Below are 21370 nucleotides of genomic sequence, written 5' to 3' on the forward strand. Positions count from 1 at the left end.
AAGAGACACATTCCGTCTACCTAGAATTCCCAGGCCTTCTCTTGGACACAGGACACCTCGGCTTAGCCCGCTAAATCTTCTTCACGCTCCCTGCAGGCCGGCCTAAATCCTGCTTTAGCTGCTGAGATTACAAGCGTGGGTGCCATGACGGACTCAAACTGTTCTCGGAACCTGCACGTAAAGACGAAAAGGGGATCCCATTTCCCAGTGTGTGAACCCCAACATCTGAGAAGAAGCGTGTCCAGTCTGTGTGATGGTGCCTTTTACACGGAGAGGGACAATGGCTGTGGATTTGTTCGGGAACAGGGAAAAAGTTCTGCAGATATTTGGCATTTAAAAAAAAAAAAAAAAGGTGGGTACTGTTTATTTAGATTTTTAAGGACGGTGAGTGCTAGGCAGTATCTCTAATGGTGAATCTTTTCCCAGAGGGTGGGGCACGGAGGGTCTCGCTGCACCTTAGACATTTCACCACGAAGTTTGGATAAATCAATGGACTGTAATCTCTCATCATTATTGGTGTCTAGAGTCGATAAGACCTTGTATGAAATCTATAAAAACCTGTTTGCTTCTTTTCCAGGACTTTATTGAATACTTGTACATAAACATATATTTCTATCAAATCTATGCCCCCTTCCCTCCCTCCAATTCCTCTTCTATGCCCCTACACACACACACACACACACACACACACACACACACACACACACAGAGCCATTAAGTCTACTTGGTGCTGCCCACATGTGCATAGGTGTGGGACCGTCTACAGGAGCGTGAGCAGCAGCCTCTCAGGGTCTGCAGCCCTGCAGCAAACGGACTCTGTCTCCCTCCGCAGTCATCAATTGCCAATAGCTCTTCAAGGGAAGGGTGGGGCTTCATGAGCCCCTCCCACACCCATGCTGGAGTTTGGGTGGGCCTGGTTTTGGGCAAGCCTTGTGCCTGTAGTCCTAGCCATTGTGAGTTCATGGGCTCAACTATATAGCATAGCACTGCACCCGTCGGCCCCTTCTGGCTCGTCGGCTTCCTCTTCTGTGATGATTCCTGAGCCCTGGGGGTTGTGGTATAGTTGTCCCACTTAAAGCTGAATGTTCCACAGTCTCTTACTAACTTCATATTGATTGGTTGTGGACCTCTGACTTAATTGCTATCTACTGCAAAAAAAAAAAAAAACAAACAAACAAACAAACAAACAAAAATAAAACAAAACAAAACAAAAACACTAAAGTTTATTTGTAAGGGTCAATAGAGACAGTAGTCAGTGGGCATAACTACAACTTAGGAGGGTGGTTTATTACTGTTACTATGTCCATTTAACAGAATTACAATACCGGGTTCTTCTCTGTCGCTAGTCTAGCTGCTAGTGAGTTCTTTACCCAGTTAGCGGCACCAGGCATAAGTTCCATCTCATATGGAACAGAGTTTAAATTTGATCAGAAATTGGTTGGTTACTCCCATAACAACTGTCCCACTGTTGCCCCAATGAGCGTATCTTGCCAGGCTAGTCAATGTAGTTCACAGAGTTTACAGCTGGGAAAAACTATTTAGTGGCCTTTCTCCCCACCCCCGCCCCCGATAGCATGCATAGAACCTTCCAGCACTCTGAAGGATAACCAGTAAGAAGGAAACTTCTAGGCAGTATGAACTTAGTTTCTGTATGTCCTATAATTCGTGGAGACAGTGTTGCAGGTAGTGGAAGAAGCTCTGAGTGAGGGAAGGCTTGAGTGAGTGCGTATTCACGATGTGTATTCACAGTCATGACAAAGACAAAGGCCTTGGACCCATGAAAAAGTGACAACGCCTCTCCCCATTTGGCTCAGGCTTGAAACTGATTATTCTTTTTCCTTTGGCCAAATTATGAGTACTTATGGAGAACTGATTAGTGTGTTTTTTAAAAGCTGGTAACAGCAGCTTTCTCCTCCTGGTTGGTTACGGCCTGAGACAGCTCTCCCACATAGAGACTTTCCCACAGAGCGTAGATAATCCCTCCCCCTGGGTTGTACATAAGCAACACAGTAAGGTTCCGGGTTGCAGCCATAAAAGGTGCAGCTTCATCATAGCATGCACACCCCAGCTGACTTCTGTCTGTGTCTTTGTATCTCTGTCATTTCTCCATTCCTTGGGCTCCCTTAATCAGGGGTAAAGACCCAAGACATATGGGTCAATAATGTCACAGTGTCTTCAGTAATTGCATCCTACAGTTATGCTTAGGAGGGTAACTGAGAGCAAGGACAATAGCCTGCAGTGTTCGAGAGGGTCTGTGAAACAACTGACAAGAGCTCCAGAGAGACAATTTATACCTCGCACTCGTTTTATGTTTTGCTTTCATCGCCTGTGGTGTCTGGGGGAGGCATTGTCCCTCTGAATAGGGTGACTCCAATTGGACATCTTTTATGCATGTGTATGTGTGTATCTTAGGTAGCATTTACATTAGTAGGTTTCAATACAGTGTTTTCTTTTTGTTTTGTTTTTTGTTTTGTTTTTGTTTTTGTTTGTTTGTTTTTGTTTTTTTGAGACAGGGTTTCTCTGTGCAGCTTTGCCTGTCCTGGACTTGCTTTGTAGACCAGGCTGACTTCAAACTCACAAAGATCTGCCTGCTTCTGCCTCCTTGAGTGCTGGGATCACAGGCCATGCATTACTGCTCAGTATTCCGAGACAGCTAAGGGTTCAAAGCTAGAACAGAGGCCGGGGGGGGGGGGGGGAATGTGACAAACACACAGAGTGGTCCTCATCACTTTCACCAGAGGTTTTCAAGGGGAGGGAAGTTTCAGAGTAAGAATAGGAGCCGTTTGCGTAATGTCCTTAGACTGTGCTAAACTAGGGAAGGAAATAGCTTGCCCCTGGCATTCCTTGGGCAGCTGAAGGCAATCTGGCAATCCTCCCAGGGAAAACAAAAAACAAAACAAAACAAAAAACCCACAAAGGTCTTAGAGGAGAGGTCACACAGCCGGCTAATATTTGAAAGCCTATACCTTATGAAGATTCCCTGTAAACATATTGCCTCTCAGAAGCCAACAAAGACTATGAAGCTAAGAGACGGGTGGGAAACTTGAAATGTACAGTTTTCACTTGTGAATTCAATATAGCCTCTGTACAGGCAAGAGATTACAAATTACATAACCCCACGCCCAGCAGACAGTCTGTACCCTGACGGAATAATACTGGGATCTTTTGACCCCCGTGGGGGTTCAGATTTCAGCATCAACTGAGCTCCTAGAGGCTATTTAGGCAAGATCCGGAGCCGAGGAGGCCACAAGGCCTTGGCTTAGCACCATGGCCTTGGGGGGCGCCTTCAGCATCTTCATGGCACTCTGCCTGTCTTGCCTGCTCATCCTCATTGCTTGGAAACGAACCGCCAAAGGAGGGAAGCTGCCCCCTGGGCCCACACCGATACCGTTTTTGGGGAACCTGTTGCAAGTCCGCATTGATGCCACATTTCAGTCCTTCCTGAAGGTTGGTGTGTCTCTTCCTTCTTATAATAGTGAGAAAGGCAGCCCCCCCCCCCACGCCCGCCGTGAGTTCTAAACACAGACTCGGAAACAAACCTTAAGAAATGTAGGATCCTGAAATTACAGGGTTCTAAAATTAAGGGGAAGGGGGGGATCTTAGAAACCGATTCTGAATACACTAGACAACAGAATCTTTTCTTCTTGGGACTCTGGCTCATGATCTAAGGATTTAAGCAGAACTTTCATACTCAGACAGTTTTAGATTTTTTTTTCAAGGAAGGAAGCTGTAGGTCTCAGAGTTCTGCTGCCCCAATCCCACTATTTCATAAACAAGCCTAAGATGTACAAAATTACGGGCCTTTGCTGCCCAAGGTCGCAGAGAGGCATTCTAATATTTTCTCCCCGCTAGCCCTTCCAAGCCCAAGACTCTCCTCTATTCTACCTTTCCATCCTCCATCAGGCTCCTGTTTACTCCTCCCTTCAGTATCTCCCTTTGCTCCCAGCTCCAGAAAAAATATGGCCCCGTGTTCACTGTGTACTTCGGCCCGAGGCCAGTGGTCATCTTATGTGGGCACGAGGCAATGAAGGAAGCCCTAGTGGACCAGGCAGATGACTTCAGCGGCCGGGGCGAAATGCCTACACTAGAGAGGAACTTCCAAGGTCATGGTGAGTAGCAGCAACAGCAGCCAGAACGGTTGGGATGGGCTCGGTGGGTGGAAGGGTTCCCGATAAGTGCTGTGTGACAATCGCCTACAATGAGCCCCCTTGAGAAGGGTGCGGGTGCTCGGCTAGTTTTGGGAGTGCGGATGCTGATGGCGAGAAAGGTTAGATGGGGTCATGCAGGATGGGGTGGGAGCTACCTGGTTTCTGAACTCCGGAAGTTGGACTATAACGGGCTTGTGGTGGTATTTGCATTCTTACTTTTCAATGAATTACTAGGTGATGTTATGTGTGTTTCTCCCCTAAAACCTTCACAGCCAAGTCTGGTTCCTATCTGCCCGTGTGCATACACATGTACAACACAGGAACAGTCTTGTGTAGTGTTGTCCATTCCTACTTGCCCACATTCTTCAAATGCAGGCAGAGCCACCTCCCTCTTTGCGTCTATCTATCTATCTATCATCTATCCTTATCTCCATACACATTTTCTCAATTCTACCCATTGTTCCACAAACCCAAAAGTCCTCATTATCCCTTGTATGCACGCACTTTTCCATCCTGTTATTAATACATCTTTCAATATCACATTTACCCATGAGCCCGCCCATTTTTCTATTCCTACAATGGCCTTTTATCTCTCACACACCTATTAGTCTTTCCGTCCACCCATTCTTCTACCAATCCATCTGTTGATTCACCCACCTTCTGTTCATCTTAACCCCTCAATCCACTAACACTATATTCAGCCATTGAGTCTTTCAACATCAAAGGCAGACAGACAGACAGACAGGCAGGCAGGCAGGCAGGCAGGCAGGCAGACAGACAGACAGACAGACAGACAGGCAGGCAGGCAGGCAGGCAGGCAGGCAGACAGACAGACAGACAGGCAGGCAGGAGAAGCAGGCAGCAGAGGCAGGCAGGCAGGCAGGCAGACAGACAGACAGACAGACAGACAGACAGGCAGGCAGGCAGACAGGCAGGCAGGCAGGCAGACAGACAGGCAGGCAGGCAGGCAGACAGACAGACAGACAGACAGACAGGCAGGCAGGCAGGCAGGCAGGCAGACAGACAGACAGACAGACAGACCCACCCATTCACCACACCATGCATCATTTCGGCCCGGAGCACTAGACCTAAGTTTGACTCCCAGAACTCCTGTGTGGCTCACAACCATGCATAGCTCCAGTTTCAAGGGACCTGATGCTCTCATCTGGCCTCTACCGCTCCACGTTTCATTCATCTATCAACATATGCTAAAGATGATCTTATTAGGTTTCCAAGCAGCTCACCAGTCCATAAATCGGGTTACCGCCACTGCAGTCTTCATGCAAAGTAACTCTTTTTGTATAGGTGCACTGATGCACACTTGTGAGCTTCCGTGTACACACATCTACATGTTTTAAAAATCCAACTGGTACCCAGAAAATACAATTAGTATTTCCACTTAAGGGATGTTCTATACGGCCTTCTGTCCTTACCTCCCACACTTTTCTAGGCACTAAGCAGGAAACTAACTCAGCCACAGTTCACTATCCTATAAGAAACCCTTCTTGCTCTCCCTGAATCCCTTTTCCTTTGGGCTGGACTATTTTGGAGGGAATCTTGATTTCCCATTGACTCTGGAAAGTTGAGCTCTCAGCATTCAGAGTCTACCAGAGACCTGAGCACAGAGAGTGGAGGGGAGATAGAAGCCTGACCACTGACATCCTGGCAGGTTTAGCTCTGGCCAATGGAGAACGATGGAGGATTCTTCGGCGCTTTTCCCTGACGGTCCTTCGAAACTTTGGGATGGGAAAGCGGAGCATTGAGGAACGGATCCAAGAGGAGGCTGGCTTCCTACTGGAGGAATTCCATAAATCCAAGGGTATGGAGACCACACTGGGGGTCCGGGTGTTTCTGGAAAGCTCAGTTAGGAGGGGGACGGCTTTGCTGGAAGGAAAACATCAAGAGTTCATAGAGACTTTTCAGGGAGATTACATGTTTAAAAAGTCAACATGGAAGATTCTGAGAGACAGCTTGGCCAGAAAGGCTCATCAGTGGATCTCAGGGGTCTGTGACTCCAGAAACCATAACAGATTCTAGCGTTGGATGAACTTGCATCCTTTCCTACAGAAAAGGCCAAATGTTGCTCTGTTATATGGGCTTTACTGTGATGAAGGAAACAGAGCAGCGCTTTGTGTCTTCACCGTTTTTAATGGTAGCTATAATTTGTTGGTTTGGATCTTAAGAGCACTGGCTGCTCATCCAAGGGATCTGAGTTTGATTCCTTGCTCCCACGGGAGGCTCACAACCATCTATAATTCAGTTTTAGGTGATCCAATGCCCTCATCTGGCCTCCACAGATAGTAGATGTGCATAGACATGCCTGCAGGCAAAATATCTATACACATAAACATTCAACCAAAACAAAACAAAACAAAAAGTCGTAAAGAGCATAGTTTGTTAGTGGAAGGGCACATTCACGTCATTGTAAAACAAATGCTTAAAAATTTCTCAACTTAAAGCTTAAAGGGTCCTTACTCCCATCCACCCCCAGGGTGTGTGTGTGTGTGTGTGTGCACGCGCGCGCATGTGTAGAGAGATGAGGGCATTCTATGTGCAATTAGGCTGGTGTTGAGCGAATTTCAGTTAACTCTCTCTCTCTCTCTCTCTCTCTCTCTCTCTCTCTCTCTCTCTCTCTCTCTCTCTCTTACACACACACACACACACACACACACACACACACACACACACACTTTTCAGGAAATTACTTTCATGGACATTTTACTATATTAGTTTGTTTCACAAAATTACAATATATTTATGTCACAATGTCACATTCGTTCTCCTCCCAACTCCTCCCAGGTCATCCCCACCTCCATACCCACCCACCTTCATCTTCTTTCTCTCAAAATAAAATAAAACAACAAAAAACAAACACCCCTAACCAAAAAGCCATTTGAGACCTGCCGGGAAAGGGAAAATCCATTTTCTCCAATGTAGTGTCAGTGGATACATCAGCCACTCACCGGAGAAGCCTCCATACCCGGGAGTAGTTGGCCAACACAAAACAAACTCTGGGTGTTTGTTCGTTTATTTGCTTGTGTGTTTATGTGTAGTTTTTGATTTATTACAGTTTTTAAAGGTGTCTAGTACCAACTGTAAAATAAGACAGGGAGCAAATGAAGTCTAAAGAGAAAAGACAAAAATTGAGAAACAAAGAAACAAGTAGAAAAGAGACACAGATATATATCTCTTTAAACCCTTCTCTGGACTTTATAGAAAAACAGAAAAGCTGTGCATGGTGGCCCATGCCTTTAATCCCAGCACTCAGGAGGCAGAGACAGGTGAATCACTATGAGTTCGAGACCAGCCTGGTCTACGGAGTGAGTATAGGACAGCCAAGGCTACACAGAGAAACCCCCATCTTGAAAAAAAAAAAAAAAGAAAGAAAGAAAAGAAAAAGAAAAAAAGTAGACTAAATTTTGCAGACAAAATCCACTCATGGCTTTTTACAGCCTTGTGCCTCCAGACGTTATCTGCTATGTTGTACATCGCGAACGTGTGCGTGGTTCTGGAGAAACTGGCCTCCACAGCGTTTACTTGACCAGCGTCCCATTTTACAGATAATGCGTCTGAGACCTAGTTTGGTGTATGCATGTGTGTGCGCATGTTCACATGTGTCTGTGCACCGTGTACATGCCTGATGCTCCCGGAAGCCAGAAGATTCTTCAAATCGCTTCTGAGATGCCATGTGGGTGTTGGGGATTAAAGCCAGGTCCTTTGCAAAAGCAACCAGTGCAGTGCTCTTAACCACTGAGCTGTCCCTCAAGCCCCGCAACTGTTTTGTTCTGCTTCCCATGTGCCCTCTGTTACTCTCTATCTACCACAAGTACATTTAGGTAGCATTGGCAAAAGACCACGCTGAACCTCTCTACTAGACTCCTTTATGAAAATGAGGCACTCAGACACACCCTGGGCAGCAGATGCAGAGCCCTGTGCCAACACTGTGTCATTGCTCCACCCTGCCTCACTTGTGACTGTCTCCAACAAAGTCAATTTCTACCCCCTAGGAGCTCCCATAGACCCCACCTTCTACCTCAGCCGCACCGTGTCCAACGTCATCTGTGCCGTTGTCTTTGGAAAGCGTTTTGACTACGAGGACAAGATTTTTCAGAGCCTGATGAAGATGATCAATGAGAGCTTTATGGAGATGAGCATGCCCTGGGCACAGGTGCATTCTGGTCACTAGTCAACTCCCAGTCCACCCTTCATTGTCAAGGAAACGTTTCCCTGTGTCCCACCTAATTCTCCTCCCATCGTCCCCAGAAAACACTTACCAATTTGTCCAAGTATTCAAAAAGCAAATGGTTACAACCAAATCTCAGACCCAACAGTAGGTTACTTAGTGAGATGGGGTGTCTCTGTAGAGCACAGGTTGCCCTTCAACTGCTGATCCCTCCTCCTCAGTCTCCCCAGTGCTGGGATTAAGAGTGGTTTCCCTCGCTCCAGCCACAGACTTTTGAGCCCAACTCTATGACTTTAGAAACCCTGCTCCTCTGGCCCCTGACATCCCTGATTGACACATCCCCCTTTTGCCTCTGCCCCACAGTTATATGACATGTACTGGGGAGTCATGCAGTATTTTCCAGGAAGACACAACCACCTCTATAACTTGATAGAAGAGCTTAAGGACTTCATTGCCTCCAGGATCAAGGTCAATGAAGCATCCGTTGACCCCTCAAACCCTAGGGACTTCATTGACTGCTTTCTCATCAAGATGCACCAGGTACCTCCTGCCCTTCCACCAGTCTTTCTGTCTTCTGGAACCTTCCTTCTTGCCATATCCAAAAACCAATCTTGCAACTGTGAGGGTGGAAAAAAGAGAAAGTATTATTTCATATAGTTTACTTTGATCTCTAGATAAAATATAGAAGCTGCCGAGGTTTCAGCTTTTTGTGCCTTTAAAATAAACTTCTTTAAAATTAATAAAATCGGGAGGGAGGGAGGGATGGGAGGATACAAGGGATGGAATAACAATTGAGATGTAATATGAATAAATTAATGAAAAAAGAAAAATTAATAAAATCAGATTTATTTTAGCAAGTGCTATATATTAGTCAGAATTCTCTAGAGCAGTGGTTCTCAGCCTGTGACCCTTTAATACCATTCCTCGTGCTGTGGTGACCCCCAACCATAAGGTTATCTTATTGCTACCTCATGACTTTAATTTTGCTGTTATGAACCGTAATGTAAGTATCTGATCTACGACACCTGTGGAGGTCGTGACCCACAGGTTAAGAATTACCATTCTAGAGAAACAGTATTAGCTCTGTGTGTGTGTGTGTGTGTGTGTGTGTGTGTGTGTGTGTGTGTGTGTGTTACATTAAGAAAAGGATCCTTCCTTCACAGGCGTGCCCAGCCATTTGGGTTTCAGTTGGTTCTAGATGCAGTTGGTTCAGGTTGACAACCAAGGATAACCATCACATTCTGTGTACCAGTAAGCTTCCTGTTAAGCCCACAACATGCACTGCTCAAAACCTGCATCCTTTTTTTTGTGGCCATGGCCCTAGCTTTCATCTATGAGAGAGGACATGTGGCAACTGCCTCTGTGCCTGACTGGTCTCAAGTCATCTAATTCCCCAGTTCTATCCACTTTGCTACTAAGGACTATTTTTCCTTATTCTTCATGACCCCATTGGGTATATACCATATTTTTCTGACATATACATCTAACCTACAAGGTTTGGCATAGAGCAACTTAAACTGTTACGGTTTTAAGGCCATCTATATACGCAACAGACGTATCACTGAAAACCAGAATGTGCATTTGAGAAACTCAGAAGCTCACTCTTTAAACTTGAGTTTAAGCTTCAAAGTCAAGTTTACTGTCTTTGAGATGCAGGCATATATACGTAGTCGGCGTGCCTGCGTGTTGACCGTTAGATTCTAGAAAAATCACTATGAAACCCGAACATTTGGCAGTTGAAAGCTGTGGGCTTTACTAGCCCCAAACTTTCAGATTGGGCAGAGATTCTGTTTTCTTTTCCCATACTCCTCTTGCCTCCCACAAGCTCGCTGGCTTCCTCTTGCCGTTCCTCTAAAATGCCAGGCAAGCTCGGCATCTCTGCTAACCTTGTTTCTTTTGGACTTAATTAACTCACCTTCCCTCCTTTCACAGACGCCGCCCCTCTACCCGGAGGGAAGGGGAGGATAAAGACTCAAGGGGGTGACTCTGTTAACAACCCTCTTCTTCACTTTCAGGATAAAAGTGATCCCCACTCAGAATTCAACCTCAAGAACTTGGTCCTCACCACCCTCAACCTCTTCTTCGCTGGCACGGAAACTGTGAGTTCCACATTACGCTACGGATTCTTGCTGCTGCTGAAGTACCCCGAGGTGGAAGGTAAGTTCCGCTCTGGGGGGGGGGGGCTCACCTGGTATTTCTGGCGTCTCCTTAACAGGACAGCAGGATTGAAATTGTACAATCCCGCAGCCTTGGCCTCACTTCCCTCAGTGACCTATGAACATGGGACCTTCTCCTCCCCGATTGGTCCCTGCATTTGTCTGTCCTCTGTCACTGTTGAGACTTAGTAGCCTACATTTATCATCTGAACCCTCCTTGTCATGACTTCTCAGAGCAGAGCGGCTGACAGGAAGGAAGAGAGGCCCACCCCCACTCCCCCCACCCTGCTCTCTGTCTCTCTCTCTCTGTCTCTCTCTCTCTGTCTCTGTCTCTCTCTGTGTGTCTCTGTCTCTGTCTCTCTCTCTCTCTCTGTCTCTCTCTCTCTGTCTCTCTCTCTCTCTCTGTCTGTCTCTCTCTCTCTCTCTCTCTCTCTCTCTCTCCCACACACACACACCTCCTCCTTTATGATTCAGATACCAGACAATCCAGTGAATCTCCTCATTTCCTGGAAATTTAGTGAGACCTGCCAAGTCCCCTTTGTCCTTACGTTATACTTGCGTCCATAACGTTGATGTCAGAGACTTGAAGGCGGATCCCTTTCCTTCCCATTGCTCTTTGAGATGGGAATCTCACTGCATAGTTCAGGCTGACCTTGGTCCAGTGTTCACTCTTCTTCAGTCTCCTTGGAATCTGGGGTTACACACATGCTATCGCACCCAGGTGAGGCTACTTGAGGGCTATCGCTCAGCTTACTACACCGTCCATACCAACCAGAATTCATGTCTAAAAAAACCATAATTTGAACTGCTTAGGGAACTACAGCAATCAGAAGTCATTTCTTGCTTAAAAAAAAAAAAAAACAACTCTATACTTTAGCCTTTCTCTATACCAGTCAAGTTCAAAACAAGCCTTTGGTGAGTAAAAACAGCATCTGCATATGTTTATCTGGAATCAAGATGCTTTCTTGATCATTACTCCCCTCCATGGTTTCTTGGTTTGTTTTTGTTTTTGTTTTTTTTTTTTCAAGACAGGATAGGGTTTCTCTGTGTGGCCTTGGCTATCCTAGACTTGCTTTGTAGACCAGGCTGGCCTGAACTCACAGCGATCCACCTACCTTTGCCTCCCTGAGTGCTGGGACTAAAGACATGCGCCACCACACCCAGATGGTTACTTGGTATTTTTAAGTAAAGACAAAAATCCCCATATAGCATTGGAAGATGGAGGCTGTGAAGCTCCCGACGGCTGCTGAGTATTCTAGTGCCAGTAAGGTCTGCCATTAAGTATAAGCAAGCGATCTGAACACATGTGATTTTCCTATTAGGCTCACTGTTCTTCCTGGATCTAGAAACCTCTCATCTCAAGATCCTTGACTTAATGACATCTGCAAACCTCAGAATATTCCTTGCCTTAGCCTCTCAACATAAACGGTCCCTGGCCAGACACCTGGCTCGTACCTGAATTCCAGCACGTGTGAGGCTGGGTAGGGGGAGGCAGAGCGTTTGAGACCTACACACTCTGCATAGTGAGTCCCAGTCCAACGGGAGCTACCTAGTGAGAACCTATTGGCAAACAAGAAAGCACATGTTCCCCCCCCCCCCCCCCCGCAACCACAAACGACAGCAAAGACAACAAACATTAGCCTCTTCTGCCACCTTTACAGCCAAGATTCATGAGGAGATTAACCGGGTGATTGGAACACACCGCGCCCCAAGAGTGGATGACCGGACCAAGATGCCCTACACTGATGCTGTCATCCACGAGATACAGAGACTGACAGACATCGTGCCCATGGGCGTCCCCCATAATGTCGTACGGGACACTCATTTCCGAGGCTACTTTCTGCCCAAGGTGAGGGTGTACCCCCACTGTTGTGAGGTTGTACCCCCACTGTTTTCCTATCACCCTTTCCTGGCCTCTCTCTTATCCTGTTTTTGTACCTCCACCTCCACTGTCCAACCCAGTATTCTAATGACCTCCATCTGTCTCCCAGGGCACAGATGTATATCCGCTCATCGGCTCGGTCCTCAAAGATCCCAAGTACTTCCGCTACCCGGATGCTTTTTATCCGCAACACTTCCTGGATGAACAGGGACGCTTCAAGAAGAACGAAGCGTTTGTGGTTTTTTCCTCTGGTAGGCAACTATGCCTCGGTTTCCCCCCCGGCCCCCCAAATAAGTACTAGAACCATCTTTCCAAGGGCTATATCAGAGAACTATAAAAAATCCTAGAAGCCCGGATCAGGAATATTAGAGCCATTCACTTTAACGAATAGTTCGAGTGGGGAAGGCGGTCTATGGCTGTAATCTCAGCCTTCAGAAGGCAGTGGCAATAAGATTTCAAGGGAAAGGCTAACCTGCGCTCACAGTGAGATCCGGACTTTAAAAACAACTGTAACCACGAAGGGGAAAAAAAAAAAAAAGTTAGAGAGCAACAGTAGCAGTGAGCAAATATTTAGTAAGCCTAAGCCATATTATATGAAGAACCTAGTTAAAAATATTTCATGTTTCATCAGCCATATGACCCTTGTCTGAACAACTCACTCCGCCATGAGCTGTGGGCAAACGTGGCCACTGAGAACACTTGGTGAGCGGACATGTATGTGTGAAAACGTAAACATTCATACTCAAGGGCACTGACGCATGTAACTCGTTTAATTTACGCACACACACACACACACACACACACACACACACACACACACACACATTTTCTCTGCATATTTTCCAAAGCATCCACATTCCGTGTATCATACGGACAGAAAGCAACGCCATAGATTCACCTGACAGAAGTGAGCAGCCAGCAAGCGGTCTTGGCATCACATAATTTTTCAGCAGCAGTCAGGGGAAGCCTGGAGCCTGGGTGAATTATTGCAAATCTCAACTGTGAGATGGCACCTTAAATACAATATTCAGCTTTTTTTTTTTTTTTTTTTTAATCTCACTGGTATTTGATACCTAAGGCATTTAAAATACGTTTGAGGAGTTGAAATGAACATAATGTTGTGGGGGTTTTTTGTTTGGTTAGTTTGGTTTTAGTTGCTTTTTTTTTTGTTTTTTCCTGATCTGGACATGGAATTCACACACACACTGAGCAAATGCTCTCTCACTGAATCCCAAGCCTGAGCCTGGGATCCAGTCAGCGCTTTGCTGGCGAGTCATATCCTAGACTTTAGGGATCCTTTAGAACCGTCTATCTGGTTCTAACCTAGGTACAGTGGGTCAGCCGAGAGGTAAGCCACCACCTGTCCAGGCACTCGAGGCGGCAGATAGCAGCGGGTCCCCCCACTAAGTCTTGATAACGACCCCACATCGTGTTTACAGCTGTGAGCTGAGACGCTGAGAAAATCAGCCAAGGCTGTACGGGTCGGTCATGGTAGGTGCATTGCCACCCACGCCTCCCACCAACCCGCATTGCTTCTGTGTCTACAGGAAAGCGCATCTGCGTCGGGGAGGCTCTGGCGCGCATGGAACTCTTCATCTACTTCACGTCCGTCCTTCAGAGGTTCTCCTTACGTTCCCTGGTGCCTCCTGCTGATATCGACATTACTCACAAGATCTCGGGCTTTGGCAATATCCCCCCCACCTACGAGCTCTGCCTTGTGGCCCGCTGAATGCCCACTGCTAAGCCAGCCAGCGAGGAGGAGCCGCCAGAGCTGAGCGCTGCTGCAGTTCGCGGACACCCCACTTCCCCTGCCTCCCTCAACTCTCCCTACACTTCTCAGAGAAATCACTCTCACTGCTGGGCTGAGGCCATGCGTGCGTGGGTCAGGAGAGGTGTCCGGAAAATACGTGGCTGGATGTATAAAGCAGGGCTCTCGCCAAGGTTCCGGGGAAAAGCCTAAAGGTTTTAATTCAGTTCGCTGAATTTCTCAACCTTGGTCTCAGTCCGCACCACACTCTTACAGACGCGGAGCGTTCATGCAGCCCTTCATCTTTGCCCTGATAGTGACCAAAATATACTCTATAATTGCTTTTATTTGTCCTCCTCAATAAAGAGCTCGAGACTGTTGACCATAGCAAGCTGACTGTGCATCATGCTGACAGTCCTATTGTGGCAGGAAATAAGCAAGGGATGAGATCCCCGCCCCCCCCCCAGCCCCCCCCCCCCAAGCTGAGAGCCAGGAAGCAGCTTATCAGGTACACAGCAGGCCCACTGGAAATCCAAAAACTGATCCCTGAGTTTAGCTGGGGGGATAGATCCCTTCTATCCCCCGCTACATAGCAACCCAGAGTGACTTTGGTTAGCCATATATTAAACTTGGCCCTCCTCCTCCAAAAAAAAAAATTCAGAAGTTTATCATGGGCAGCATTTGTTTCCGTGCAGAAGGGAGGGTGGAGGCTAGTTGGCAGGGAGCACCCATGGGGTGCTGCCCGGGTCTTTTCTCTCTTTAGCCCCCGAGGGTGTCTTCTACCTTATGGGGAAGTGTTAGACTGAAGTTGAGCTGGGCTTTCTGACTGTGTTGGGTTACTAACAGTCATCCCCTACGGCCATGGAGCAATTCCCTGTTGGGTTTGCCGCCTCTAGTGGCATCAGGCGTCTTGCTGGCTCGGTGCTTGCCAGTCACTGTCATCTCTCTCCTGCTAAACTTGCTCTCCTGGTGGCTGTTACCACAACACCCAATCTTACACACCCTGTAGTCTGTTTTTGAATACACCTCGGTTATTTCCAGCTTCTGTGATTCTAGCTCCGTAGTTCTGTCAGCTTGTTCAGTGTTGAGGAAACGCTCCACCCACCGCCCCCTCATAGCTCACCAACTCAGTATTTAGCACGGGTACAGTGCGTGTGTCAGCATCCGTAAGTGAATAAAAGGGGAAGAAACTCCCCGTGGAGGGCCGATGCTTTGGTTCGGTGGGGAATTGGTGCACAACGCCTCACCTCACTCTGACTGGGGAGTTTTTAAATGGCTGTGGTCACCTTACGAGCTATAAAGGAAGACTGGCGGGCTTGTAAGGGCTGACGATTAGTGTCAGTGGAGTCTCAAGTGTTATGAGAGAATCCTAAAGATGCTTGAAGCCAAGACATAACAGATGAATATTTTTATGTATACTAAACTGGAAAGACATTACATGAACAACAACAAAGCGTAAGTGAAGTTTAAGACCGACCCAGAGAGCTCGCCATACTGAAATACAAGCTGGAAAGCAAATACACACATTTTAAAATATTTTTATTTCTTCTCCAATAACTTCATACACCTATAAAATGCACTTTAATGATATGTATCTCCCTTTCACTGTCTCTAGAATGTTTTAATCTTCCTGATACCCTGCTAAGTTCCCTCTTTCTCATGCCAAAAACAAAACAAAAAACAACAAACAAGCAAAAAAAAAAAAAAAAAAAAAAAACCAGGCTTAAGTGGGATAACTTACATGCTTACCGATTTAGGGTTATTTAACGGATAGAGTGGCTACACCCCCGGGGGGGGGGAGGAATGGCTTCTCCTTTCTTTGTACCCATTTACTACCCACAGGCCTGGGCTAGGAATGGCGCCTCGTGTGCCCCCCCACATCTACACTAAAATCTTGGCAAGCTTCCTCTCGTGCAGGTGACCATAAACACGGCAAGTGTGTGAGTGCAGTGCCAAGGCCCTGTCCAGAAGACAACATTACACAGTTTTCCTCCCCATCCTCTGGCTCTTACTTTTGTACCAGACCCTCATCCACAATGTTCTATGAGCCTCTGGGATGGAGGGATATAAAGGCCCCACCAGGTTTGAGCACTCAGCAGCGGACTGAGAGTTCCGTTCCAAACTGAGCTACACGGCAAGGTCATCCCAAGCAAACCAAACGAACGGGCAAATTATGCAGCTTGCAGCGGCGTGCATGCGCCCCCTCTAAAATCTGAGTGTTGAAACTCATTGCACAATGCATTGGTACTAGCGGGAGTTTACTCTAGAAATCAGTGTAGACTTACTCAAAAACTTTCCAAGTCTCTGTCTGCATCAACTTCTAACCACTGCAAAAAAGAAACTTGTCTGATGAGATTAACAAGAGTACTGAACCCTGGTTATTAACACGACTTCTCAGAAGGCGGTTTGATGCCATTTTCTTTTAGCAAAACAAGATTAGTACCATCCTCCTCTGGGGCACATAACCTTCCTAACCTTGGGGGGGGGAGGGGTTAACCAGATTTACAGTACGAACTATAAATCCCCTCCTACGAAGTGGGCCTCAAGTTGAATAAAAGTGGCAGTTGCTACCATAACACGAATGACACTGTTGTACCAACGGGCTCGACTTGCCCAGCCGATCGTGTTTGTGTAGCACGCAGGCTCCGTGGCAGTAAGACACTAACCCCTAGTCTACCCCAGCAGTCTATATTAGCATCAGTCCTGCATAGTGAAAACTACCCAACTCTGTTCCAAATCGATTTGTCTATGCATCACAACCAAAGCATGAGGTGTCTTCAGCAGCAGCAGCAGCAGGGTCTTACCGTCCAGTTCTGGTGGACAACCGAGAACAACAGCAAACAGCTGTCTTGTTTGGGGTCTTCTGGGACCTCTCTGACCAAGAGCTCACTTACCAGCCAACCCCTGGCTTGTGGAAACACCACTGCCCACCCATGCAAGGTACCTTCACTCCTGCGATGTACATAGCTTTTGTTTTTCTTTGGCACTGAATGGAATCCTGTTGTGCACATGTACCATGTTTTCATCATCCAGTCATCAGTAGACGGATATGCATTTCCTAGCTATTGTGAACAGGGCTGCCATGAACATACGTGCGCAGATTTCGCTGTACTGAGATTTGGAGTCCTTTGGGTCTATGGCCAGGACTGACATAACTGGGTCATATAAAAGCTCTGTTTTTTAGCTTTTGAGTAAGTCTACACTGAGATCTAGAGTAAACTCCCACTAGTATCAATGCATTGTGCAATGAGGTTCAGCACTTGGATTTTAGAGGGGACACATGCACACCCTTGTAAACTGGGTGTAAACCCATCTGTTGGTTTGCTTGGAATGACCTTGCCGTGTAGCTCAGCTTGGAGTGGAACTCTCAACCCTTCTGCCTCAGTTTCCCGGGTGCTAGGATTACAGGTGTGTGTTCCAGTGCCTGGTACCCTTTTGGATTCTTTACCTCTTTTTTTTTTTTTAATGTTCTTGATTATTTTTATTTATAGATAAAGACATTAGTGTTTATTGGTCTCTTTTTGTAAAGGGTGGGACACTCAAACAGGCTCACTTGTAGTCTAAGCTGCCTCAAACTCCCTGTGTAGCTCCTCCCATCTCCACCTCCAAAGTTCTGGGATTACAGGGTGCACCATGACACCTGGGTTCCTTGTAAGTCTTAAAATTGTGTGTGTGTGTGTGTGTGTGTGTGTGTGTGTGTGTGTGTGTGTGTGTGTGTGTGTGTACCGGGAATTAAACCCAGAGCATCATATGTCATAGGCAAGGACTACATTCCCAAATTCTGACACACTCTCTCTCTCTCTCTCTTTCTCTCACAAACACACACACAAACACACATACAAACACACACACACACACACACACACACACACACACTATGAATGCATGCCAATGTGTAGGAACACAGAGGTAGGAATAGGATGGAATATAAGCCATCTTTATCAATGGCTCTCTCCACCTTACTGCCTTGACAGGAGGTTTCTCGCCAAACTGGAAGATCATCATTTCAGCCAGACTTGTTAGCCAAGAAGACAGCTCTTGGGATCAGCTGGCCTCTACCATGCAGTGCACAAGCAGCTGTGCCTGGCTTTGATGTGACTGATGGGGACTCGAATTTAAAGGCCATCATGCTTACAAGGCAAATGCTCTTTACTCAGTGAACCATTACCCCAGCCACCAGATTCTTTAATGTTTAACTTTCTCCCAATTCCTAAAACATGGAAGTTTTCTCCTCACCTCGAGCATTTCTCTCTCTGACCGCCACATCTTCCTCTTTGTATTCTTGGACTTAGCAGGAGAAAAAAGTGTAAAGATAGATAAAACTCCTTTCTAATCCATGAATTACAGAGAGTGCCAGTTATGTTGTGTGCACTTTCCCAAGACTTAAGAAAGACCCTGCTCTCTAACCTGTTTCTGAATGAACGAAGCCAGCTCAGAGTTGAGGACTGACTCACTGAAACTACAGATTAGGGATTGTTGAAGTCTCAAGTCAGGTGGGAAAAAAAAATCAATGATGCCAGAGCAGGACCAAACTCCCTAAAAGAGTCTGAAGCCATTCTGCCCTTAACCTTGGGTGTGCAATGTATTTAATGATTAAGATGAAGTGGATTTATCTTTTCCAACTGAGCATCGTGTGAGCCCAATTTTCCTCAAGCCTGTTCTTCCTCCTTTTGTAATTCCAGCTTGATGCTAGGTGTGGTGATTGAGGGACCTAGTGTCACAAACAGAGAGACCCACACTCTAATCTTGACTGTGCAGTTTTCTGAGTTGATGCTCAGTTTCCTCACTTATAAATGACAGATAATTTTTTTATTTTTATTTTTTTACATGTACACTTACATTATTACACATATTTACAATAGCCTGCACATACAGCAAGAAGAACCATGAAACAATCAGGAATTACATCAATGTTACATTCGTAGTGTTTTGGCTATTTGTATTTGGCAACCTTGAAGAAAACATCTTTCCTGTTGGGGTGAGGCTAAAATTCTGAATATAAATCAATATCTACAGTGAAGAGAATGTGATCTTGCCTTAGTCTGGGCGCAAGGTGAAAACAGTCTTGGGATGCTTGACCGGACCGAGACTTTGTCTCTACAAACTGATAAACATTTTAGTACAGACTGAGACAAAGGAAGTATCAGCCCAAGACAAAACCGGGTTATTGGATTGCAAAAACAGCCTTCGATTTGGAGGAGGAAGTGGGGGTGGAAGGGGTGGCGGGGGTGGGGGGGGGGGGGGGGGAAAAGAACACTGGGGAACTGGAGCGAGAAATTGGAGGTTCCTGCCCACGCCACCCGGAGCTACAGGATTTTCAGCGGCAATGGTCTCGGTGGAGATCTTCATGTTTGGTCCATGGACAGTGCGGCTTCTTCTGCCGGATAGATGCTCTGCTAGACTCCTGAGGATTACGCCAGGGGAGCTGCCCCCAAGGAACTGATACCCAGAAGGTTTTCATTCCTGTTCCATCTCCTCTCCTTTCCTCCTACTTAGGATTGAAAGGAAGGTACATGCCTTTAATAAATCACTAATAAAGTAGAATCATTAAGGAATCGGAGCCAACAATCCACCACATCTAATCTCTGTCAACTTAAAACATCTATCTAGACCTAAAAACATCTTAACCCCTAAACAACTAAGCGCAATTGTTAAGACGAAAACATCTGGTCTTCAACCACCCTCAGAGTCTTGAGAAGGAATAAAATTAATTACCCGAGTAGATAGGAAGTGCAGATTAGCAGCTTCCAAAAAAAATGACAGAGACAAATTGTTGCCTGAACAGCCAACCCAAAACTCTCTGTAACGTTGGGGCATCATCTTCAGCCTTCTGGCCCAGTATATCTGACAGACATATTTGTGAGGCAGGAACTATCGAGGACTTGCTAACCCTGTGTTGCCAGAGTTTGGCCGTCAACTCCACCTGTATTCAAGCTTGCCCATTTTTAGGCAGAATCCTGTCTGTGGCAGAAATGAGGATATTTTGCCCAGGGACTTGTTTGCCAAACTTGAAGCCATCTCCAATAGGAGGTTCTTTGATGCTCATCATCTTCTTTGAGGTAGGCTGTGTGTTGCCAGGAGTTAACCTGCCTTACTGTCAAAGAATCTTTAAAATAATAATTTAAAAAATCATTAAATGCCATATTCTGTAGGTCTCTGAGGTTTTTGAAGGCCTTATTTTATCTTATCTATCTGCAGAATCATAGACAGATAATTTCATACTTAAAAAGGATGTCAAAACTAAATCAGGGACCAGACAGACAGCTCAGTGGTTAAGAGCTCTGGTTGTTTTTCCAAAGGACCCAGATCCTATTCCCAGCACCCACATGGTGGCTCACAAGCATCTGTAACTCTAACTGCAGGGATCTGATGCCGTCTTCTGGCCCCCGAAGGATGTCAGCCATGCACATAGTACACAGTCATACATGCAGACCGAACACGCGTACACATAAAAAAAAAAAATTAAAAGCCACTCTGTGTACTATTTCAAATAGTGTGTAAGCAGTCTGATTGATCACTATACAGGCTATATGAATCATACAGGGTACCCACACAGACTGTGTGCTTAAATAATAAGTTTTAAACTTCTAACAGCTAAATCCCATCATCAAATTAATCATGGAGTTGGTCTCCATCAGTTGACATTTCTTCTGAGGATGGGTCGTGTAGGCTCAATTTCCTTAACAATTATACTTTATTATGAACGTATTAAATGAGTGAACCTCCTTTACAACCCGACTAGCCTAAAAAAGAGGGAGAGGAGATTAAAGAAAACAGGAATGAAACCTTCTGAGTATCAGTTCCTAGGACCAATTCTCCTGGCATGGTCAGCAGGATTTCAGCAGGCCAGCAATTCCGCCAAGGTTGCTGCTGGAACCTGGAGCAACCGCAACCGGAACCCGGAGCCTCAGCTGGAGCCCAAAGCCTTGAAGCCTTTCCTGGAGTGGTTCTCTCTAGGAGCATCTCAAAATGGAGCCATGAACAGCGAAAACCATACCAAGTCCCTCCAAAAAGCCCAGCCTCCTGTTTTTATCCTCTCAGAGTCTGTTCAAGGATGTTTTTCAACTGGCAACAACTAAGCTGCTCTCTCACAAGTCTCTTCTTCATGCCATACTCGGGATCAAAACAAAACCACGTTTACCTGCCCTACAGGGTCATATTTTCTCATATTTTCATACACCTGCTAAGTTTGGATTTTTTCTTGAACCTGCATACTAAGAATGATGCCTTGTAGAGACTCTTCTATTGTTCTAT

The 21370-nt window shown here is 46.1% G+C and overlaps 1 protein-coding gene across 1 annotated transcript; it reads left to right on the forward strand.

Annotated features, from left to right (window-relative positions):
* The first annotated feature begins 3267 nt into the window (after window positions 1-3267).
* On the forward strand, window positions 3268-14098 carry LOC127203124 (cytochrome P450 2G1). Its single transcript, XM_051161926.1, has 9 exons — window positions 3268-3447; window positions 3947-4109; window positions 5818-5967; window positions 8156-8316; window positions 8695-8871; window positions 10347-10488; window positions 12149-12336; window positions 12479-12620; window positions 13917-14098. The coding sequence occupies exons 1-9, from the start codon at window positions 3268-3270 to the stop codon at window positions 14096-14098; spliced, it is 1485 nt and encodes a 494-aa protein (XP_051017883.1).
* The last annotated feature ends 7272 nt before the right edge of the window (window positions 14099-21370 follow it).

Source organism: Acomys russatus, chromosome 19 (assembly GCF_903995435.1).
Source record: "Acomys russatus chromosome 19, mAcoRus1.1, whole genome shotgun sequence".
NCBI classification, from domain to species: Eukaryota; Metazoa; Chordata; class Mammalia; order Rodentia; family Muridae; genus Acomys; species Acomys russatus.